The sequence below is a fragment of the Photinus pyralis genome, unplaced genomic scaffold (genome assembly GCF_008802855.1).
Source record: "Photinus pyralis isolate 1611_PpyrPB1 unplaced genomic scaffold, Ppyr1.3 Ppyr1.4_LG3b, whole genome shotgun sequence".
NCBI classification, from domain to species: domain Eukaryota; kingdom Metazoa; phylum Arthropoda; class Insecta; order Coleoptera; family Lampyridae; genus Photinus; species Photinus pyralis.
Window position 1 is genome coordinate 14,550,004 of NW_022170510.1, and position 24,513 is coordinate 14,574,516.

Sequence of the window (24,513 nt, forward strand, 5' to 3'; positions counted from 1 at the left end):
CTATTATAACCTAAGACTTCATTACTATCACAGATTTAATAGTAAATTTAATGGCTGTTTGCACCGACAAATTTAAGCGGAGCTTAGCTTAAGCGTAGCTTAAAATCCATGGCAACCATTGTCTCAATAATCGTTGCCATGGATTGTAAGCTACGCTTAAGCTAAGCTCCACTTAAATTTGTCGGTGCAAACGGCCATTAGTGTTACTATGTATTGTTGTGTCAACTTCCTAAGCCTGAAAGATACCCACACAACTTACCCTTACTAGCTCAATCCCACACAAACTCTTAAAAACACAAATCTCAGGGCCCGTAAAATGAGTCCGACCACCCCTTTTCTTCGTCCGGACAAGGGGTAGCAACCTCGCCAGGTCGGTGGCTAATACCTCCCTTAAATTCCAATATGAAACTTCACCCCCAGATTTAATAAACTTGAAACAAAGTAAGAGACGCCGACAATTACCTCTCTTTGACTCTAATAAACAAAACCTGGATTGCAATGACTGGTTTAATTTCAGACAAAAAATTGCGTAAATTTCTGTTTTACAAATTGTTACAAATTTAAACAGATAAATGACACACAAAAAAAAAAACAAATTACTCAAACATTACAAACAAAACAAGACAAAACAAACCACTAACTACTACTTACTTTTAAAATTAGTCCGAATAACGTACTCCGATAAAAAGAGGTATCCGTAAACGATCACAACAACAAAATTTTCACACAACCAAACACTCAAACACCGACGTCTTCTCTCTTCGGGTACCCACAATTATTTTCAAACTTCCGTGTTTCCGCAAAATAAAAAAAAAACAGGACAGCGACAAACTTCTTAAACTTTTCAAAAATTCTTCTTAAACGGCAGACAAAAATTCTAACTAAACCTGGATCCACTACGCAAGAAACTTCCACAAACTTCAAAAATCACGTAACCGAAGAAGCGCCGGTTGGCTTTGTAACGACTAAAAAGCCCCGCTCTCTTCAAAAATTTTCTATTTAAGCCAAAAGCCCTTCTCCTTTCTTCAACATCCCGCCCGCCAATCACGCGAAGCGTCGATTTTTCAACTTCTTGATAAACGGCACGTACGCCCGGCAATTCTGCGAAGACAACCTTATCTCTACTTCGCGCTATACCTCGTTAACGGCAAATAAAATTTAAAAAGAAATTTACATCGAAAAAATTCTAGGAATAAAATAAAAACAGAACACTTCTAAGAAATTGAACCAAAACTATAACATGAAATTTACGCAATCCTGTGTCTCAAATTATTAATAACCCCCCGGTTAATTAATTGAACTAAACAAAATTGTCACATCCAGACGCTCTATAATTTCTTTCAAGTTACAACTAAAACAAAATAACACAACATTTTGTAAGAGTATGTTCCGTAACTACCTTGGTTACAACCAAGATTATGGTTGCGCGTTCCATATCGATAAACAACCGAAAATTTCAGTTGAAAATTTCAGTTATTTGCCAACTTCACATTGCTGAAACTTGTAACCAAAACGTCAATCAAACGACCGCCTTTTTTAGCGCGGTTTGTTATGGTTATGTTGCAACCAGGTTGCATTCCGTTACTTACCAGTTTTTCAGAAAACAGCTGATCAGTTTTGTCAACCACTGTCAACCACAACCAACCTTTTGGTTAAGTTAGGGAACATACTCTAAGTGAAAACCTTGTATCTATGAACTTTCATTCAATGTACAGTCATTGACAAAAGCAATGATCGCCTAATAGGTAATAAGTTAATAATTCTTGAGCATAGATAACCAACATGCATATCCCATCGGGCGCCGACGGTTTCTTCAAGGAAGAGATACCTTAATTTGTTAGTTCGCATTTCCAGGACTTTGTTTTAGCTTTAGCTTTCTTTTAATACCGACTGTTAAGGGTGGTTTGGCGGTATAATACGTACTTGCACAATAAGTTTCCTTGTTAGAACATAAGTATTTTATTTACACAAGTTATCCTAAGAGGGAAACCATTTATAAAAAAAATACATTGCAGCAACGCCCAAGCCTGGGCACACATATAGACACACGCGGCGCACGCAGCATCAGCCACAACCACACGGCACACATGCCCTCATTTATAACTCCATTTATAACGCCTTGATAGCCCTTGATAGCAACTCGGAAAACGAAGGAAGGATTTTCCCATTTTGTTCAAGTTAATGTTTAGGGTCGTAATATGTCTAAAGTTTGTCATTTTTTAGGTTGAATTGTGTGTTACCTACCTCATGTACACAAGAGCCTTAATAGTGTCTGCACAAATAAAACGTTAACCAGAATAAACACTGCCAGTATGCTTTACATTCAGCATTGAATAAAAATTGTATTCAATGCATTCAGTAACAATCTATTGTAAACAAAATTTAAAAAAAAATTTAATAAATCGACATTCTGTCAGAATAAATAAAAAGAGAGCATGCTATTAAATAATGAAGAACAGTAAATGCAGTTCATTACAAAAACGGTAGGTAGCAGGAAAAAGAACTAAACAAAATGTATCAAAAACAACATAAACTAACTTAAATGCTTTCATATAAAAATATACAGCTGCCTATGGTTTCTCACAATTAATCACAGAAATTTTGAGTCTGTGGGTAATTTTGACCGACTGCATAGCTGATAGAAACAAGACCATTTTTATATGTTTGAATAACTTTCTCACTTTCAGTAGGTGCCTGCATCTTCGTAGTCTGGTTCACATAACATGACGATAGGCAATATAAGGAACTTGGGGATGTACTCTGAGTAACTATGGTACGTATAGGTTTATCGCTAGATTGTTTTTTCCTTTTGGGATGTTTTGTTTGCCTAAAAAGTGAATATACTTAGTTATTTGTACGCACAAATGGCACTTCGGTCGGTACTTTCACACTTGGTTAGCTATAATTACGCGCCATCGTAGTTAATATCTTACATAACGACTATTGGAACAACTAGTTTTATTTTAGTTAGTGAAAGTACTAGCCGTTATATAATATATATTTATATATTCACTACGTTGTTTAAACAAAAACGACTCCTCTGTTAATAAACCAATCCAACATAAAATCGGTTTATACATCCTTAGGTAGTTCACTATCATTCCATCATTAAGAAATAACCAATGACAAAGGTTTATTTGTGCCTCGCTCGCCAACGAAACTATACCTTTGTTTCTAGTGTTGAAAAAGGATAGTGATCTAATAATGATTGTATAAACCCACCATTAGTTTTCCAATTGACATCGCTTTAAAAATGCATTATATTTTTTCCAATGTTTAGGATAGGAATCTAGGAAAGTAGCAGAGGTGCAGAGACGACTAAATGAGTAAAGAACGAGCACATCTAACTGCCCTTCTGATTATCGGAAACAATGCATGGATAACTAGATAAAGCAAAATTTATATGGTAGGTTTAATTATTAGTGCTTGTTCACAATGGACATAAGCGTTACAAAAACATAACAGATACATAAAACATAATATTGACATAAGACATCATTTTACGCAGGTGGAGAAAGTGTTCACAGTGACCGTAAGATTATAATTATCTGCGTAGGCGCAAATCAAAACGTCAAGAACATAACAATATTATTTGTGGTGTATATGTGTGTGCCACTGAGATGGAAATTTCAACAGTTTTATTGCTTTTACTGTTATGAAGACACAGAGACAAAGTTGTTACAAAACAAAAACGGCGTTGGTGGGTCAGACCTATAAATCGAGACCGAGAGAAAAGGGGAGAATTTAAGAATTTAAGCTTGTCTAGAAATGAAGCTGCATGATGAAGAATATGGTTTTTTTCATACACCAGGATTATTCGATCACCTATTAACCTTATATCTTTTGTCCCCTTTATTAAACAATTAGGGTTTTAATCGCACCAAACTAATTAATAATTCGACGTCTATACGTTTTCCATGTCGTGTTGGATATAATCAAAAAACAACACACGAAGGACCAAACCACACCAAACTATGAAATAATGCGCCAAAAACTATGTACCAATTTAAAAATAACCAGATTATGCTGGCAGAAGAGATGTCATCGACGTTAGACGTAGTAACTGAAATGTCAAACCAACAGCTGCGTCTTTGTACCCAACAGAAATACACCTAATTCCACTAGATTTTTCATAAAACCTACGTAAAGTTGAAACCGACCCAACTTTATGTATTTTTTATGTACCGTTTCGGTAGGACATAAAACATACGCAAACATTTACAAAAAAATAAAAATTATGTAATCATTGTGAACACATACGTTGGTTTGCTACTATTCAACATTATGAATTATGTATCTGTTATGTTTTTGTTATGCTTATGTCCATTGTGAACAAGCACTTAAGCATTTAAAGAGGCATTTAATTAGGTACGGGTACCTTTTCAATGAACTCATCTATAATAACACTTCATTCACTCTCTATATCTTCATTATTATTTACTTTGGAAAGTGTAAGGGAAAAAGTGGTAGGTAATTAACTAAATAATCATATACAGGGTGTCCATTTTTCTAGTGCCACTACCGGGATCGCGCTTATCGTAAGAGATACAAAGTTGGTTAAATGAGGACAAAATTGCAAATTTTCGTGCTGAATAATAATATAAATATGAAAAGAAATTTAAAACATCTTCAATGTTTTGAAAATTAGCAAAAAAACGAAAATTTCGGATTTTCGTTTTTATTTTTCATGATAAACTAATTGTACTAGACTACTAGACATTTCGAACCAAAACATTATTCAGACAATTTTTTATGGAGAATTCGTTTATGGTATCCCGTTTTTAATAATTTGCAAGATGACGGAGAAACAGGTGCTAACTTTATTTTTTCTTACCGACGCCATTTTGAATTTGCACATTTTGAGATTATGTCTTTTTAGCGCATTTTTGCAAACTTATTTGTAAAAATTATCAAAGTCCTCGTGTGAGATCGAAGGGACTTCAGCGCATTTTTGTGTGGCAGATTAGTATTCTATTAGCCACTTTCGACTCAACCATCAATAACAGATCTTGTCGAAGACTACTACATTCACTAACCGTTTCCCACTTTCCGCGTGCACCCGCAATTCGCTTTTAAAGTTAAAATCGTGTCGGGGGCTACCACATTCCCTTTGACGGTAGCCACTTCCGACGTCCCGTTCACCTACCCGCAATTCGCTTCTATTGGCGACACGAGAAAGAGAGACAGCGATTCGAGATTTACGAAACGTTAAACCGCGTGAGTTCGCAACGGAAGGTAAAAGGCGCCCGAAGTTGACTACTTCTCGAAGACGCGCGCGCGCTTCGCAAAAAGTCGTTAATTTCGCCCCTAGGACAAAAAACAAAATTCCGCCACGCAGGAGTTGTGCGCGTTTACAACATCTTTCCGACGACACCAATTTGAAAAGAATCGAACCAAAACTGTAGTAGAAGATAGGAAAAAACTGAAAAACCTTCACGTTAGTATACTACGCTCGAGGATGACGCCCAGATGTCGCCAACCCCACATCATGTAGCCATGTCCCTAAGGTTGACAAATTTCACGGCCCTGTAGATACACGTACACCCGTTGCCTTTCTACAAGAGTTCTTCTACGCGCCCACATTTGCTGCCAGCCAGCCAGCCAGCCAGCCAGCCAAAGTGAGATTAAAAGCTACTTTTTACAAAAAAAATTTTTTGCAAAAATGCGCTAAAAATGGAGTGTGTAATTAACTAATAGTCCAGTCAAATTAGCGCAATTTTGGACAAATAAAAACATTAATTGGTAAAGATCTGAATTTTGGTATACACATTTATTGGGACTTTCTATTGAACATATTAAAAGTCCCTGTCAAAATCTGTTGCGCTCGAGACGCCATCTTGGAAAAACGGTACACTTTTCCAGTTTTTTGCCCATGTCTCGGCAATTATTACTGACACGAAGAAATAGTTTACATGAAAAATATAGTTTACTAAATTCCCTATAAAAAAGAGTATTTACATTTTTTTTGTATCTCCAGTACTTTAGCTGTAATCTCACGTTGAATACGTCAGAACGCGTTTAGGCCCCGTATCGTAATATTATAGGAGGCCGTCTTTTTTATGACTACATCGATAGCTGTAATAGAGCCAAAAAATGAACAGAATCGTCGTGCGATAAAGCATTCTACCAATGACATAATGTTTGATGATACATCATGTTTTTTTCAAAAAGGTAAGCGAAAATGTGTAAAAGTGTTGGAGCAACGAAATGATTTCTGAAGCTGAAGAACGCCCTTATCTGCATAAGTATAACGTGCCTGCTAGTGAGAGATATTAAAACCGACATCGTTATCAGACCTTCAGAATGACCTTGACCCTGTTCGGACACTCAGTGCTCACATTGAAGATGAAAGTTCTATTGAGAGAGAGTTTTATGAGAAACCTTACTAAACGTGTCTCATACCAAGCTTGAGTGCGACGACTTCGCATATATAAGAAATACTGGTAGAATTTTCAATGAATTTTTAATGATTTGTAAAAAGTTGTAAAAAAATATCTGCGCGACTGTTTCGAGAGCTCAGGATACTTGATTCCCTATTCGATGTCGGATTATAGCTAAAGTATTGGGCATACAGAAAAATCTTAATATGCTTTTTTATGGGCAATTTAATAAACTATATTTTTTATCTGAACTATTTTTCCGTATCAATAATTGTTGCCGATATATAGGCAAGAAACTGAAAAAGTGCTCCTTTTTTCCAGGATGGCGCCTCGAGCGCAACAGATTTTGACGGGGACTTTTTTTATCTCACTGTGGCTGGTTGGCTGACCCGGCACGGCAGTAAATGCGAGCTCGTAGAAGAACGCTTGTAAAAAGACGAGGAGTGTACATGTACTAGTACTATTGGGGCCGTGCAATTAACAACTTTAGGGACAGGGCTATAAGATGTGGGACCGGCGACATCTGGGCGCCATCCCCAATCGTGTTATACCAAGCTGGAGATTTTTCAGACTTTTGGATCTTCTTCTACAGTTTTTCTCCATTTATTTTCAAGTAGGTGTCGTCGAAAAGATCTTGTCAACGCGCATAACTCCTGCGTGACGGAATTATGTTTTTTCCCCTATGGGCGAAATAAACCTCCTTTTGCACGGTGCGCTTCGAGGGTTAGTCGACTTTAGACGCCCAAAAGTTTCTTAATGCTCGAATCGCGGTTTGTCTTTCTCGTGTCGCCAATAGAAGCTCGAGCTATATAAGAAGTACTCAAAAACTAAGTACTATTTTGTGCCGATTTTTAGCGAAATCCACCAAAATGTGAATTGAAAAAAAAAGTTGAATGTGGTAGCCCCAGAGACTTGGTAGCCCTCGACAAGATCTTATTGATAGTGCTGTCAATACTGGCTAATGAAGCCCTAATCTGCCACGCAAAAATGCGCTGAAGTCCCTTCGATCTCACACGAGGACTTTGATAATTTTGTTCTATTATAACGATGTATTACACATGGTGCTTCAGTATCACTTATTTCCTAAAGATACAATTTTTCATTTTTTTGCGAAGAGTGCTTAGGAAAAACAAAACGTGCCTTGTTGTAAACAAAAGTTTGACAGTTTAATCCTATTTCAAGTAGTGTCATTTACGTTTGTGCTATAGTTTTATTGCAAAAATGTGTTTTTTAAGTGCTTAACAAAGAGATAGGTATGATACAAATGTAGGTAGGTACTACAATACGCATTGAAACGAGGGCATGACTACTGCAACTGCAACATATTTGCAGCGTTATCCAGAACGGAAACAACCTAATTTGAAGTAGGTAGGTATTTTTCTTTCGTGCATATAGTTCGTTTAAAAGATGTAGACGACAATATAGCCATAGGCCTTTACTCAAAAATTGTAAATTCAAAAAATATCGAGCGATTCAAAAAATTCATAGTCATAGTTGGCAATGGAAATCTAATTGTGAACATACCATGTTAAAACATTATTATAACATCCCGGTATGTATCATTGAATAAAAAATTAAGTTTTATACAATGTATGTAGGTATGTAGTTTGGTCGTGAATTTTTTTTGCCAAAAATCAAAAAGAGAATTGATAGGAGTTACAGTGCGATTCTTTCCTCATTTTTTAAACGGGTTCTCCATCTCTGCTAGTTTCCGATAGTACATCACATAGGTACCAGATCAGAATCTTCTGAAATAATAATGGCATATTTGGAGAAATTAACATGTAGCGAGCGTGGAACCCATCCATTTTACAATGCACAACCTACATACTATCATTTAATAGCATTTTCAACAGTCGAAATATCTTGAGAAATACTATTGGCATGTTATACAGGTATCTAAAGTGACTTACTTTGCAATTCTTCGATGGCCATTTTTCCAATGATACCTAATACCATTCGGATTTTTGTAAGCCTTGTTACAGCCCGGATAGGAGCATTTGTACTGCTTCGGTTTGAGATTCCTAAAATAATGTAACTTTAACAAACTCACGTAAACAGATATGGCGAATCGAATAAATACGAAGGTCGTTTGATAAGTCTCTTGTTTCGTAATGTTCAAATGGCAAAGTCTCATTTGCCATTCCCAAGGCTTCTCCAATTGCTTGGCCAAGCAATTCTAACAGGAGTCAGAACCAGCAGAAAGATGAGACCCGGATAACCAGCAGTTCATACTACACTTGCGGAAACCTTAAGTTACTCATAAATACCTATGTTTCAATTTGCTCTAATTTATAGATAACGCATATTAGCTTTAAATAAAAAACATATTGCTGTGTGCACTGGTCCGTAGGCCAGAAAGACCGTACACAAAACACCAAAACAAAAACCTAGCTAGCTCTTTACCTTCACTTATTAACACGGCTTCAAACGTCTCCTCAGCACAGAGGAGAGATTCGACTCTGCTCTCAGTTAACCTGTTAACTTCTAACAGATAGTGGGTCAGACCAAATTCCAAACTGAACTTCAAAATTTTGAATAATTAAAATTGACCTTGGGCAAGCGTCCAATTAAAACAACAGGTAAGTTAGAAAACACGTCGTTGAGAATGAAACACAAGGAAATTAATAGGAAAATCACAAAAATGCGATTTAATCTTAACACACAAAAGAAAAATGGTACAAAAACACAAACAATTATTCTTGTCCGGGAATTGTAATATCCAAATAAAATGGACACAGTACACAAAAACAATCACAATTTTCAACGAACGCACTTTACACTAACGACCGGGTAATAGCAGCATCTTCTCTCCGGGTAGTCAAAGATGTTCCAATAAAAAAACTCAACTTCAAAGTCACGTTGAAAACATACTTATAGGGGTGCCAACAAACACCTCTTCTTGCAGCACCTTTGATTGCCAAAACTTCAAAACGTAGAACATTAATTAGCCGCGAATTCGGCTTCCGGCTTCACACACGAAACTTCTTCAAACTTTAAACTCACATTAGACGAAACTTTCAGTGCTGGCTGTCGCTTCAACACAAATAATCGAAATAAGCGAAAAAAATCTCTAACAAAACGTAACTCGGTGCTGAACATAGCAAAAAGCTGATTCAAATTTTCAAACAAATGTAGTTCTGTGTTGACTGTGGCTACAAACGACGCTTTTCTTGTTAACGTCCTATTTACGGCGAAACCCTTCTTCCGAAAATCAAAATTATAACAACCAAATACACAGTTGACAACAAAGACTACCCCCTCAATGTACGTTAATAGACGAAAAAATAGAGGTCGAATAATTTTTCTAAATCAATTTGCTATCAGACATTAAGAGATAAATCCAAATTTAAATTCTAGGAAGAATAAAATTTCATCTCTCTACTGCACAGAAAAGGCGATAAATCACATACAATTAAGCATTTGATAACAGATAAAGGCCAAACAAAATTCCCAGAAATTCTACGTTAAATAAAATAAAAATGTAAACAAAAACAACCTTGACCGCTTTCTCGTATCACACAAATAATCCCCATGCCGTTATATAGACCAACGACAAATTAATAAAATTTAATTACAATGTTACTACACAAAAAGGAGACCGCCCTTGTCCATTTAAATTAAGATTTCCAAAAATTTCATCCTGCCAGACGAAACAATATGTATCAAAGGTAGTTTGGGAGAATTTGTTTTACTCATAAAAACCGAACGGACATTTCGTGACATTCTAATCACTTTCATTTTCAGACAACAACTGGAGTCGGATTTTTTCATGTCCGTTAACTTAGCGCGCCGACCATTGCAGTTTGTCAAATGTAATAGCACATAATAAAGTGCTTATTAATTGCTAATTTATTGCTGTAATGTGGAACTTAACATATGCTTCGCCCATTTGGTAAAATTTGTATATAAAATTGCGTGTACTAGTTTAACATTAGAACTTATTTGCTTAATAAACTACAAGTTTCGAATTAATTGCTGTGATAAATTGTGTATTAATTTACAATAGTAAAGATATGGCTTTGAGGTAACCCGCTTTCTACATTAATTGCTTACTAAATAGCAAGTTTGGAATTAATTACTCCATTCATAACCGTTCATAACTTGTTAATTAAATGAAAAAGATAGTGTGCCATCTACTTGCCTTAATTAAATCTATCTAGATAATTATTGCGTAGTATTTATTTAATATTTAAGTTATAAACAACAGTAGAATGTAAAGTCAAAAGTATAAGATAAATAATAAATATTGAGAGGGGACTATATCTGTGCGTAGGTATAGACCGATCTGTTAAAGACAGGGTTAAAGATTACACTTTACTGTTGTCGGTAACTGGCAAACCCATACATTTTCTATTTAATAAGAAGTTGTAACATGGAGCAATTAATGTCAACCTTACAATACAGGGTGTTCTATTTAAAATAGGAAAGTGTCTATCCATATCCAGTAAAACCGGAAGTGAAACGATAATGAAAAACTATGTTGGTATGAAAATTTTCAAATTCAAATTAACAATGAGAGCCTGAATACTTTTAGGTAACGGTTTGCGTGAAACAGCCTGTATAATAACAATTTTAAAAATAAAAAAAAGTAAACTTACTCAGAAAGTGTTGTGACCCAAAAGTTATCGTTATTGTTGGAGTCATAAATTAGATCAGATTTGACATCTACACAACGATCAGTATCGTTCGTCGATGGCTCCAAAGCTGAAAAAATACTATAAATGATACAAATGATCTTATTCCTAAAATATAGTGCTTGTTATTAAAATATATTTAAAAAATGTGTCAAACCCCACTCGTGAGTGTTGCCGCGTAACACAACTGTAAATAATGTAATGAGTAACGGGCAAATATAGACCATAGCAGCTATCTATTAGCGAAAACCCGAAGTCTCTATAGGTGACCCAGACAGATAGAGAAACGACGGAAAATCGAGCACATAAGCGTTACCTCAACTTTGTTGTGTTACGCTAATAAGTTTGGCCAAGCAAAACGATATAGAACAAATGAGTTTCTTCAAACCTTAACTTTTCCGCAAGGTAGCATCTGTTGAGACCCATCACATTCCTTTTATTGTATTTACTTCTCATACATGGCTTCATTTTTTATTGAGCGAAGTACCTAATCGAAGTACCAATTTTTGACATGGATATTCAATTTGATGCCGTTACTTTTCACAAAAATTAGTTCAAAAATAAGAAATTTACTAATACACATGCACGAAAGTGGCTTATGGCATGTACTCGTATAATCGACAAATTTGTTTTTATGAACAGCTGATTCTTCTGTTAAAATTTCAGTAAGATCTGTACACAAATATGAAATTTACCCTGCGCATTCTCGCGCGCAGCTTGTCACAATGTTAATATAATTGACCGATTTGCTTTTATCAAAAGGCACGTTAAAATTTAAGCAAGATCGGCCCATACACAAGAAAGTTACTTCTGCGCATACGCACGTAGCTTTTTATATGTTTACTATAGTCAATCGATTTGCCTCTATTAAAAGGTACCACTGTAAAAATTTCAGCAAGATCGGTTCATAAATACGAAAGTTAGGATATGCCTCGCCGGTCTGAAAATTAATAGGTGTCTACTCCAACCAGCAAGTAATACGACTGCAAAAATTTACGCAATTTGTCCCAGTAGATTTTGAGTTATAGTGATAACAAGCTTTACTCTGAGATGAAAACAATACTCTACCTACCCATATATGGTTGCGGAAAAGTAATATAACAGATGTATACGTATAATTCCCATATGTAGCCTTTCAAATGGACCACATCGAAGTATAATAGTACATTATATATCAAGGTAGAGAAGTCCACTATTATTGCCTGAGCACCAAGATTACATCTCGAGGCGCTTGCGCCGAGGGGTGTAAGGTGCGAAGGCAATAATAGACTTCTCTACCGTGGTATATATACTATTTTTTTCACTACTAGCACTTGAAATCCTCTAAATTAACATATTATATTGATAAGAAAGTGAACGGTTGGATAGAATTGTTTGTTTCTTAATTTAACATGTCAATCAAGTACGTGGAAGTACAAGTCAAACAGGCCGTATTTTGTTCTGTCATTGAGATTTTTCAAAGAGTAATTTCGTTCGAATGTTTTCAAAATGTGATAATTTTAGGTATGTAATTTCTCTGGAAATTGCGAATGGTGGCAATTATTCGTTTTAGAGAACTTGTCTAAACGTTCATTGAGCGAAATTTCGGGTTGTGTTTTCTAAAAGTGACAGCGTGACAGTTTTCATTATTGACTACTAGTTAATAATAAAAAATTATTAACCACTTTGAACAAATGCCGAGAAAGCCTACTTTACAAGTGGAAAAAAGGTTAATAATCATGTCATCAGACGCTAGTAGTGAAAAAAAGAATTTAAACAATTTAAATAGCATCTATTAACTACTTAATGACAGTTAACATTTTATTCAGCGCTTGGCATTTTGAGTAAAATATTCCTATATGCTAGAATGTGCACAAATGAATAAAAAAATTTCAAAACCCACTTGTGCATGTTGCCGTGTAACACAACTGTAAATGATGAGTAGCGGGAAATACAAAGCATAGCAGCTATCAATGAGTGAAAACCCGAAGTTTCTAGGTGGCCCAGGGGCTGAGATTTGGCTGGAACAGATATATAAAGACGACCGAAAATCGAGCACATAAGCTTAACTCAACTTCCTTGTATTACACTAAAAAGACTGATGGTAAATGGGTAATGGTTTAAGAAATGTACGTGACGTGTATAGCAGCACACACCAACTTGTAAATAAAATAAAAAATAAAATAAGTACCAAATTTTGAGCGGCATTGCGTTCTTTCCCACGTTCATATAGGCAATAAATTACCTAAACCCCAAATAAAACTGTCAAACGTAAAGTTGACTTAGGGTAAGTGAAACCATCCGTATTGTTAACTACGCGCCGAAATTAATTAATATTTCCACTACGATTCCTAAAGGGGAAATTTTGTTTAGTATGTTCTGTGTTTCGTTAAGTGCGCTCTCATGGAGAATACGTTCGTCCTGTAAATGTGTTGTTTGTTTGTGCAGACTGGGCGTCAAGACACGTTGGAAGGCCTCCCATTATGATCTCATCTGGAGTTGCGTTCGGAAGTAAGTGCTCCGGGACAATTTAAGGGTGCGTGAGGGTGAGGGCCTCCGTGTCGGATGCTCCGTACCCCTGGATTCGTACAAGCCAGCCGATTAGTGTAAGCATCCCGTGCATAACCGTTCGGAGCCCACCGCGTTGTAAGACTCCCGTTACACCCATTCATTGTGTGGGTGTGTTTTCGCACAAGAGGCTGCGTAGTTTCGCATCTGGACATGCAGTGTGTCTGTATAGAGAAGAGCCCTTGCAACTTTTATTGCGCATAAGGGTTACGTATTCTAGGTCCTGCAGACCCGATCGTCGTAAGACCCCCTTATTGGGTAATAAGTTTTCAGCGTGAATGCTTCCGGCACAAATTGGGCCCGGCTGACGTGGTAAGACCTGCGGACCGGCGTTTAATTCCACGCATGAGGGTAGGGATTGCACAGGAGATACGTTGCCGGGGGCATAAGACCTGGACGTGAGAAGATCCTCGGTTCTCATTCACCCAGTAAAGCATGTTTGAGTGTTGCTAAGGGAGCTAAACCTCTCGCCAGGAAAGAATGCCGGTCACAGAACACTTGATCCCGGTCTACAATCTATGTTTTTCTAAAGATGTGAGCGACTTCCGAGATAGGATCGTGTCAATGTTGAACAAAAAGACTTTTCGTTCAATATTGACGCGATCCTATTTCGAAAGTCGAGAAAAGTTAAAGTTAAAAGTAGTCGGAAAGTCAAGTCAGGAGTTTACCTGACAACTAATTTCCGTGTTACTGTAGTGTGGCGTTAGCGTAGAACATAGGGGTTAAGCTTAAGTACACTACAAGTGTTCTGCAACCAGTGGTGCAGTTTTGAATTTTTGGTCGATAAAAGATAAATCGAGTCCCCAAGATTAAAATATTGATTGCACTAAAGCAATTTATTGTTATGTTTTGATCATTCTTTGAAACATACAGAACTTATCGAATTGTTTGAAGTTTGATGTGTATATGGACTTGTTTGTAAGTTAAGATTTTCGCCATGAATGAGGCAGGGGTGGTAAATAACGGTCACCACGTTAGTTACGACACCTAGTGCCGGGACTGTTCTAGAATCAGAACTATGGGCTGGGAAATCCTGCCGATGGCCCATTGTTACCCGTCAATCAACCAAACCTCTTCAGTTTAGAATATGTGCGATACTATTATGAGTTGAGATTCACTATAATTTCCGCGATTCGTGCTACGTTGAATTTGCCTTCTAAAGTCATTGTAATTTTCTATGTTGCTTTTAACAAAAGGGATTTCTTGCACTAAAGATGGGTCACCTGTTGTACAGCTACCTCTTCTGTTTTCTACTTGTACCCCAACCAATTTCTTTGTTTTGAAACTTGCTTTTAACTTGTACCTATTTGCTATTATGTTTTGTGTATATGATTTACAGTTATTATGTTTTACCATCAACCATTTCACTATTACTCACTCGAGATTAGTGACTAGCGGACCCGGCGAACTTGGTGCCGCCTATCAGTCAATGTCCCGCTCACGAATGGGCCATAAGCTCGGTTTCGGCGGATGCCCCGCTTCACCTTGCCCAATCGTCCCGCTCCAGCGTAGGACTTAGATCTATTGCACACAGACGGTTAATCGGCTCACCCGCTGTTTCGTCGACTCGACTTCTGTAGGTATACGATGATACAGGACGACGACGGAAATATCCCCATTCGTGTGTCAACAGGCACAGACTTGAATATAATGAAACAAATGTGTCAGTTGATTCACTCACCGGCGGCCGTGCGTTCGACGCCGAAATTTTATTTTGTCTGGCAGCCGGTCGGCGGAACACCCTCCACCAGCAGGTGTGGTAAATTATAATTTGTATTTGAATCTACGTTAAAAAATTTCTCCCGATTAGTTTTCCTCGCCCACGTTAAATATCAGAAACCTTCGCCAGCATACGTAATTGATATGTTTAACCGTCTACTTTTTCGCCTCACGCCTCGGTATGGATTCTTCTAGAGACGTAGTATATCGCGCTTTGTCGCAATCTACTAGTTATATTGCGATTTAAAATCACGAAAAAGAGAAACAATTTTTTTGTTACTTTTTGCCATGCAATTTTTTGGAAATTATCTTTTATACAAATCTTGTTCTGATAATAGCAAACCCATCTACCAATTTATCTAATTTGATGCAGCCGTTCTAAAGTTATGTGCGTACATTCATTTCCGCGATTCAATAACTGATCAAAATGCAAAGATTTATTCAAAATACGAATTATACTATTGCACCATCTTAGTGTTTTATTTTTTGTTCTTTTCCTTCCCTATCGTACTTTCGGTGGCCATTTTTAAACGTAGCCGGGATGATTTATTTCCGTGTTATTTTAATGTAAGGTTAGCGAAGTACCTGGAGGTTTAGTACACTACCGTGACTGTATTAGGACAGTGGGGACAACTTGTCCTGCCTATCCGCCATATTGGGGCTAACTTAAACAAGGCAGCGTAGGAACAATGTACCATAAAAACTACAATATTGGTTGTGCTTCAGCAATAAATGTTAAAATTTAAACTAATTCAAGCGTATTTATAACCACAAGTGAGCAGCATAACCAAACTTTTCGTAATGAATTTCTCAAACTATGTCTTTATATAGAACCGAATGTCCACAATATAGATTTTACCTTAAGCAGCACTCTTATTCACAGAATTTCGCAAAAACACCAAAAAAACCTGTAAAGTCCTATACCAAAGTATAGCAATTTAGCCCTAATATGGTACCCGGAACCAACTACCAATCTAAAACAACATACCCGGTTGTCACCACTGTTCTAAATTGGGTCACTGTAAAGTATACTACAGTAAACGAGTTGCAAACAGTAAAAATCAGGAAGCACAATGCTAACTTTATTATTTACAGATTTAAAATTTTTAACCACAGATGGTTTTAGTAAAAACAAAAGTAGCGCGTATAGTGAAAATTGAATCCGCGCATGACTCGGGAATACCAAGATACCAAGTTTTTTTTTAAATTTAATCACAGATGCTTCTCTCACAAACGCAAAGGTAGCACCCATGTTTAAACTCAAATGCCGTGCGTAGATGCGCATCGTCAAATTTCCTAGGTAAGAAAGATGCTTGTGTTTTGCTTGTGTTCATATGACCTAAAAATTTGAATAAAGTTCAGCTTCTCCACATAGAATATAATGAAGTTTTTTTCTTGTTTTAGTATAATCCGTTTCAGTCCAATAAATATTGGAGTTATAGTCCATTTGTTATTACTGTTCCGATATGTAATTAACCCCACTAAATGCAGCGTAACTTTTAACCGTTTCGGAACCGTACTTTGTTCATTCTTACTCTGCACGTCAACAATAACGCGTTGCAGTTTGTTTGAGAGAATTATTTATATTAAATCGACGACGTGAAGTAAAAAAAAGTTAACGCTGCATTTAGTGGGGTTAATTACATATCGGAATAGTAATAACGGATGGACTATAAGTATTTTCCTCATTGTCTATCTCGACACGTCGGAATATAATAAACTAATGATTTCTCATTTTATAGTGTTTCGTCAGCATTGAAATTGTTTTGCACCCCCGTTTAGAGTTACGCCATCTTAACGTAAGAAATTTGCAAAATCAGAAAGAGCATAGCTCGGACCTATCCCAAAAACCTGCATATAGCCACGTTATAGCCAAGTTCTATTCTATCCGTTACCTATAGTTACTAACACACATAATATTTTAGGAACAAAACATTTTGAACCTTAAAGTAGTTAGAGCGCGTTCGGCTGAAGTCAAGTGATGTACTCGGCCTACCTATTACTTACGGTAAACGTCCCCAAAAAAATGTTGTTATGAAGGAAACATAATTAGAAATACGGTATGAGTGGTATTTTGTACCTCAGCACAATGCAAACGTCTTACATGATTTTTAAAAAGGTATATACAGTAGTCAACTTGACTAGTCTCCCTACTTTTCGACCCTGTTTCAAACCTTTGCACACTAAACTGTTGACGACACACCGCGACTAAATATTCACAGTGTAAGCGGTAAATCCTAAACGAATATATTTATTTTTAAACAAAACGTATGCGAGACGTATGTAAAAGTCGAGAAACTAAATAATTTGGCGTTTTACGTGAAGTCGGTGTAGTGGATTTGGTTTTTCGATGTTGGCGCCAGAGATCCCCAGCCGCTATCTTGATCTCGATCCGATCAGTGTGTCAACACGACGTGTGCAGGCCTTTATAAATATCGCTGGTTTTGGTGTTCTTTCTGAAAGACACCATGCCTTTTGTGAAGAAAAGTGCTCAGCAGAAGAAGGAAAAGATTGTCCTAGCTCAGCTATATACTAGACCTAGTGGAAAAGTCATCAGATTTAAATGCGTGCTGCATAGCGTGCCGCCGCATCCGAGCAGACGCCGCTCCGGCGGTAAATATCTTCCTTATTTCATCATGAACATGTACTTTTCCATGCATATTTAGATTCGTCACAAAATTTCGCTTCTAATGAGACCCATCTCGTTTAAGTCTTGTTACAAAAACCTTCGCTATCTCAGAAAAACTGAGTCTGTCCATAAGAGCCCATGTTAAAATACCCTGTTTTTACTGTCAAATATCTCAGAAACGGCACATAGGAACACTTTTTTCTTTTGACCATTAGAAAGTGCGTCTCTCAGAGAATAAGTGACCAAATTTTCACCAACTTCTTGTTACTTTTACCTAGGCGCTCTAACTACTTTAATTTTTTTGGAAAAACACTACCTACATCCAATGTTTCAGCACATATACTTGTTACACGCTGTTGGTAAGTAGTTTGTTTTGTTTTAAGCAGTTTGTGCTAATGCTTCAACCCCAATATCAACTCATCAAACTAAACATCACCTAAGATGCCTGAAGTTGAACCTACAATTTCCGTTTGAAATTACGTTGCATAGTTCAGTTTGCAACAAAGTTTTAAATGAATCCAACCATCGTTTAGATCAGTAAGCGTATGAAGTTTTTTGGAATAGATACTTCTTAACACGAATTAATTAATTTAGGGAAGGGTCTAATATACAGGGTGTTTTTTTGGGAGCTTTAGTTAAAAGTTTCTGGGAAAGTAAAATAGGTAGGTTTTTGAAAATTTGTACTTAGGAGTTACTCTGAAGGCCGAATCGATGTAAAATATTTTCAAAATGGCCGCACTTCCGGAAACACCGGAAGTAGATAGTAACTTCGTTATTTTAAATGGCAACCCCTATTTTTTATTGCATTTTTGGATTCTACGTGAAATTTCACTTCTTTTGATACCCATATGTCGATATCTACCATTTATGGTTTTTAAGTTATTTTGACTTTAAGAAAAAAAATGGCGGATGCAGATGGTACCTTGATAATTGATTACTTGCAAACGGTTGTAGTCATGGCAACCTATTTTTATCAGTGCATAGAGAATGAATAGGGCTTTCTTTTAGTGCACTTAAAAAAAAGTTAAGTTGCGTACGACCGCCCCTATGGATATCCAAATTTATGAAACTTCAAAGACTAAAAACTCAGTTTTTTTTTAATGGAATGACCATGTTCTTACTATTCCATGAGATAGAGAATCGAAATGGGCATATTTTGACAATACATGTTCCTATAGCTATCTTTAACAGTTTCTGACTTATTCCCATTTTATTGAATTGACACTATTTTTTTAGGATTTTCTTTTTAGTAGTCGGCCATGATTCTATAACAATTGAATTTTAAACAAATCTAGTGACACTAATCCATCACCCACTGTTATAGGTTAACATAAGTTTTTCAAAAATCGAAAAATGACTCGCAGTGGTTTCACCTATTTTGGAATTTAATTGTTATTTATGGTGAAATGGGCAGAATCGCGGCGCGTGCTTTCCGTACACATTCATTCGAAAACTAGAATGAAATTGTATGAATTTTTGAAATTTTGTACCCCTAATGCACTACAAACCGTTGAAGCACAAGTTATACAAAGCTCTACAAGAGAATATTTAAGAAAATGAATTGAATTGCAAATGCAAGATTAACAAAATAAATTCAATGCAAAATATAAAAAATTTTGTTGAAACATTTTTGGTATGGAATTGTTGCTAGAACAGATATCGCATTACCTCTCTTAATTTCCAGACTTATACGTTGTTTAAAAAATTCAGTTGAACGACTCTGTTTAGATTTTTCAAAAATTTTCTGTCCTATATCCTTATTAAATGAGTTATTTATTAATGAATTATTTAGACTAGAACTACAATCAGTGGTATTAAAGAATCCATTCCTTGATTTGTTTAAAATTCTATTGTTATAAAATCATGGCCAACTACTAAAAAGAAAATGCGAAAAAAAATGGAATCAATTCCGAGATCAATTCAATGAAATGGGAATAAATCAGAAACTGTTAAAGATAGCTATAGGAACATGTAATATCAAAATATGCCAATTTCGATTCTCTATCTCATGCAATATTAAGAACATGGTCATTCCATTTAAAAAACTGAGTTTATAGACTTTGAAGTTTCTTAAATTTGGATCTCCATAGGTGCGGTTGTACGCAACTTAACTTTGTTTTAAGTACAGTAAAAGAAAGCCCTATTCATTCTCTATGCACTGATAAAAATGGGTTGCCATGACTATAACCTTTTTCAAGTAATCAATTATCAAGGTACCATCTGCATCCGCCATTTTTTTTCTTGAAGTCAAAATAACTTAAAAACCATAAATGGCAGATATCGATATATGGATATCAAAAGAACTGAAATTTCACGTAGAATCAAAAAATGCAATAAAAAATAGGGGTTGCCATTTAAAATAACGAAGTTACTATCTACTTCCGGTGTTTCCGGAAGTGCGGCCATTTTGAAAATATTTTACATCGATTCGGCCATTCAGAGTAACTCCTAAGTACAAATTTTCAAAATCCTACCTATTTTACTTTCCCAGAAACTTTTAACTAAAGCTCCCAAAAAAACACCCTGTAGATCCTAGGTTTAATCAGTTTCAAACATGCAAGTTTGATTATGGTTAAACAAAACCTCAGATTAACATCTGATTTACCTACATCAATGTGTGCAACATGTAGGCGATATTTGTACAGTGTCAGTAACTGTGCAATACGGCACAGGTGCTACTTTTATTTTTGGATTAATGAACTCCCATCTGTTATACCCTTAGCCCAAGACACGATGTTCATCTAACCGGGTGACAAGCTTCCAAAATCCAGGGTCACACACCACTTTTAGTAATTCTGAGCCTACACAAAAATGCAGAAAAAAGAATACCTTTAAAAATTCAACATGAGATGTTAAATTAGAGTTGAACCACATTAACCAGGTTGGGAGAAATTACCATGAAAACAATTGTGTCACCATCATTTGCCCCCATAGCAAAATCACCCATCGGGTTAATTCGACTAAATTATCTACAATTTGAGCAAATGATTTTTAGTTTCCGCACTCAGTATCCCTTTGACGTTAAAAGGGAGACTGACTGTAGATATGAATGTAACAATGAGTGCAATTTTTCAATTCTCATGTAGGTAATATACATACAAATCTGATTTTCAGTTTGCGCGGAATGATTGAAAATGCCCTCACGATTTGCGACACTTGATAGATCCGGACATTCAAACGAAGAATACCTCAGTATGTAACTAAGAGGTACACATGAATCAGCTTGTATTTCACTCTCATATTCTTCCATTTCAATATCAAAATCTGTGAATGACATTATTGACAGCATCTGTATACGCAAAATGAGAACATACAAACCTAAATGTGTCGATTCTATGTGATGAATCAGGTACGATTTAGTAGGAAACGTTTTGCCGCAGCCATACGTGCAGTCATTATTAAAAAACACAGCCATTATTTTTAAATCCAATCGTTTGGTTATGTGCACTAACTTTTGCCGGTTTTTAAATGATCATGTGTTTTGTAGCGCCGGTTTAGTAGATCTCGCTAATACTCGAGTCGATGGCTCCTCAGCGCAAAAATCTGAAAACGGAACCGAACGAACACAAATCGTCCTCGTTCCTCTTATATGAATCCTATATGTACGATCTCAGTTGCCAGGTCCCCTTCAAAGCGACTCAGTAGTTACATTCCAGAGGTACGCCGGTTGTCCTCCTCCTGACACTGTTTCTTTAGGTAGGTGCCCGTACTTGTGTTTTAGTGAGTAATTCCAAAGTTATCTTAAATTAATTAAATCATCCGACATTGGAAATTTCTATAATCAATTATAGTGTCGTTCTTTTACTACGGATTTAAGTATTTATGGACGTTTCGTGAATATTTTGTGTTATGTAAAAGATTTCAATATCGGCCATTTTTGGTTGTCACCGGAGAATTGTCATTACATAAGAAAGTAGGATAATTTTACGAGTGGAACTGCAGTGATCCGTGTATTTTAGAATACCGAAACCTCATAATTGTATCGATTTTACTTTGTATGTCGCCGTCTTTCATTACGTAACCTACGAAAATCTTAAGATTAATTGATAAATGAAAAATAGTCACTCCCGTTAACCTACCTATTTCCAATTGTAATTCTTAGTGAAATAATAAACTCCTTTGTTCTAGGTTTGGTGTAAAGAAAAATCAAATTGCAGACATGTTTGCCTGTGCTAAAGTCATTGCACCCCTTGCACGAAGTGCAGTAAGTATCTTGCACGGCTATTGCTTTAAATTTATTTAAAATTAGTGACTTTTTAGTACAGTGTGCTTGTTACATAATAAAGATAATCAATGTGTATCCCTAGCATGTTACATAATCGCTCACTAAAACTATTTTTTCAGATAATTGCCAGTCCAAAGACCTTTTTACGGCCACTTAGCAGTACATTAAGTCAAAGTAGCCAATTGTTAGTTCAGTCGCCAGTTGTCCAACAACAGTCTCAGAAACCCACACTTTTACCTGCAATCCGCAGTTTTCAAACTACAGCTGTAACTAGGGATATCGATTCCGCTGCTAAGTTTATTGGTGCGGGTGCGGCTACAGTTGGTGTTGCTGGCTCAGGTTTGTATTGCCTTTTAGGTATAAATAATTTTAATTATCGGTAAATGTTAACGAATAACATTAGATTTGCATAGTGCATGACATTTTTACATAAAGGACGTTGTATGTGTAATTAATTTGAATTTCATAATTAAATTGAGCTTATGTTCAATGAGTTTAGGGGTTGCTTAGCATTTTTCTAAATTTGCTTTTTCCTATTCTAATCCATTTGCATGACTCCTGTGTGAAAGGTATTGTGATAATGCATTTTTTTCAGGCACCCTCAACTTTAGCAGCATTTAGGTGTAAAGATGTCCAATGGACAAAATTATATAGATGTCAAAATCTCGTATTACACATTAATTTTTTTCTTAATGGCTCTTTGGTATCAGGACACCATTACATATGTATTGATAATATGAAATTTGTTCATCATTACGGAAATACTAAAAAAAAATCATTTTCACAAAAAAATTGCTGCTCTTGTGCTTTATTTTTTTTTAGGGCAAAAAATACTGAATAGCAAAGGTTACTCGCTAGTCTTGGTAATAGGAATATGTTCAAAAATTACCAATACATTTTTGGTGTTTCATTACCTGAAACTTTTTTTTTTAATTGTAAAAATTACTGATAATAGTGCAGTCAAAGAATACATCCCATAATTGATCAGAATTTACTAGATTAGCGCCGACCAAAGTTTAAAATGGTATCAATTTAAATTTTGGCACTTAAAATGCATATTTCACAGGTCATAGTGATGGTCATGTGTATGCTTGTTTTAGTACAGCTAACATTATTTCTAGGTGTTGGAATTGGTGCAGTATTTGGATGCTTAATTATTGGTTACTCCCGAAATCCCTCCCTAAAACAGCAATTGTTTTCCTATGCTATCCTTGGTTTTGCTTTATCGGAAGCTATGGGTTTATTTTGTTTAATGATTGCGTTCCTTTTATTGTTTGCCCTTTAACTGTTTTTGTGTTTGAAATCCGTCTGCAAGTGGTATGTTTTCATTTAATTTCTCTAAATTGAGACTGATATGAAATACTAATTGCTTTTGTTACAGGAGCTGGTATTGGAACAGTGTTTGGATCACTAATTATTGGATATGCCCGAAATCCATCTTTAAAACAGCAACTTTTCTCATATGCTATCTTAGGTTTCGCCTTATCTGAAGCTATGGGATTGTTTTGTCTTATGATGTCCTTCCTACTGCTGTTCGCGTTTTAAAATTGCCAAGAAGGTTACGCTATCATACTCCATCATTTCGTTACAGTACCATCAAGTAGAGACATTCTTTTATTTAATATTGGCAATAGGACTTTTAAGTAGAAATATATAGACTCCTAATTAAATGTATGACAAAAATAATTGTAAATTTTTTTATTACACCAGAGATGAACTGACTGGGTTTATTATGTTCGCTAATTTTTCATATGTTTAATAGGGAGTAATTGTAATTTTTTGTGTACAATTAAATTAAGCACTATTGCATACTGTACAGGATTAGAAATTAATAAATTTCTTAGTTGTCATATTTGTCGATTAGATTTATTAAGTTTTATCTCTTTCGTTGTTGAATCCCAGTGATTTAGATTTTCATCTTTCTAAATTTCAGGATTATTTTTACAAAAAATGCGCTCTTATAAATTTTTCATTCCCATTATCTATGAAACCGTAACGATTTAGGGAGTATTCCAATAGGAACGTTCAATTGTTCATTAAAAATCATATGTATCATAACGAGAATAAAAAGTTGAATTGCGTACATTCTTTGAACTATGGACACAGAGTAACTACAACAGATAGCTCACCTCAATGCATTTTATGTGTAACCATATCCTTCACTCAACGGTGTAACAAAATTAAGGATAAAATAACCTTAAACGCGCCCTCTATTTGCAAAATAAAATAACCATTCTATTTCAGTTCTGTTGTACTAAAATCTAATTCATTTATGTTTGATCTAAAGCTCAATTTACATTATGTAATAAAGTTGTTGGTAGCACGGAATTTGTTCTAATTTGGTGCTAGTGCGTAAGTCACAAGTATGAAAGTTGG

General features: G+C 35.9%; 2 protein-coding genes across 4 annotated transcripts; one reads left to right on the top strand and one right to left on the bottom strand.

Annotated features, from left to right (window-relative positions):
* Window positions 1-2,363: 2,363 nt before the first annotated feature.
* Window positions 2,364-21,410, bottom strand: LOC116166869 (juxtaposed with another zinc finger protein 1-like). Of its 2 annotated transcripts, none has more exons than XM_031482052.1 (5): window positions 21,231-21,410; window positions 21,057-21,176; window positions 10,982-11,087; window positions 8,294-8,404; window positions 2,364-2,827 (listed from the first exon to the last, which is right to left on the bottom strand). In XM_031482052.1, the coding sequence occupies exons 1-5, from the start codon at window positions 21,325-21,327 to the stop codon at window positions 2,587-2,589; spliced, it is 675 nt and encodes a 224-aa protein (XP_031337912.1). In that variant the 5' UTR covers window positions 21,328-21,410; the 3' UTR covers window positions 2,364-2,586. The 2 variants fall into 2 exon arrangements, with proteins under 2 accessions (XP_031337912.1, XP_031337911.1); XM_031482051.1 differs by having other exon boundaries at window positions 2,368-2,827; window positions 21,012-21,176.
* Window positions 21,411-21,472: 62 nt separating this feature from the next.
* On the top strand, window positions 21,473-24,218 carry LOC116166870 (ATP synthase lipid-binding protein, mitochondrial-like). 2 transcript variants are annotated; one of them, XM_031482053.1, is made up of 4 exons: window positions 21,473-21,608; window positions 22,041-22,116; window positions 22,257-22,476; window positions 23,519-24,218. In XM_031482053.1, the coding sequence occupies exons 2-4, from the start codon at window positions 22,072-22,074 to the stop codon at window positions 23,680-23,682; spliced, it is 429 nt and encodes a 142-aa protein (XP_031337913.1). In that variant the 5' UTR covers window positions 21,473-21,608; window positions 22,041-22,071; the 3' UTR covers window positions 23,683-24,218. The 2 variants fall into 2 exon arrangements, with proteins under 2 accessions (XP_031337913.1, XP_031337914.1); XM_031482054.1 differs by having other exon boundaries at window positions 21,572-21,632.
* Window positions 24,219-24,513: the final 295 nt, after the last annotated feature.

Excerpts from the sequence above, each read along its gene's own strand:
- LOC116166869 (XM_031482051.1), bottom strand. The coding sequence starts at position 21,327 with ATGGCTGTGTTTTTTAATAATGACTGCACGTATGGCTGCGGCAAAACG. Across the intron at positions 11,088-21,011 it reads GCAAACTGAAAATCAGATTT|CTTTGGAGCCATCGACGAAC; the intron begins GTATGTATATTA and ends GTATTTTTTCAG. Across the intron at positions 2,828-8,293 it reads GGCCATCGAAGAATTGCAAA|GCAAACAAAACATCCCAAAA; the intron begins GTAAGTCACTTT and ends TTCACTTTTTAG.
- LOC116166870 (XM_031482053.1), top strand. The coding sequence starts at position 22,072 with ATGTTTGCCTGTGCTAAAGTCATTGCACCCCTTGCACGAAGTGCA. Across the intron at positions 22,117-22,256 it reads CACCCCTTGCACGAAGTGCA|ATAATTGCCAGTCCAAAGAC; the intron begins GTAAGTATCTTG and ends CTATTTTTTCAG. Across the intron at positions 22,477-23,518 it reads AGTTGGTGTTGCTGGCTCAG|GAGCTGGTATTGGAACAGTG; the intron begins GTTTGTATTGCC and ends CTTTTGTTACAG.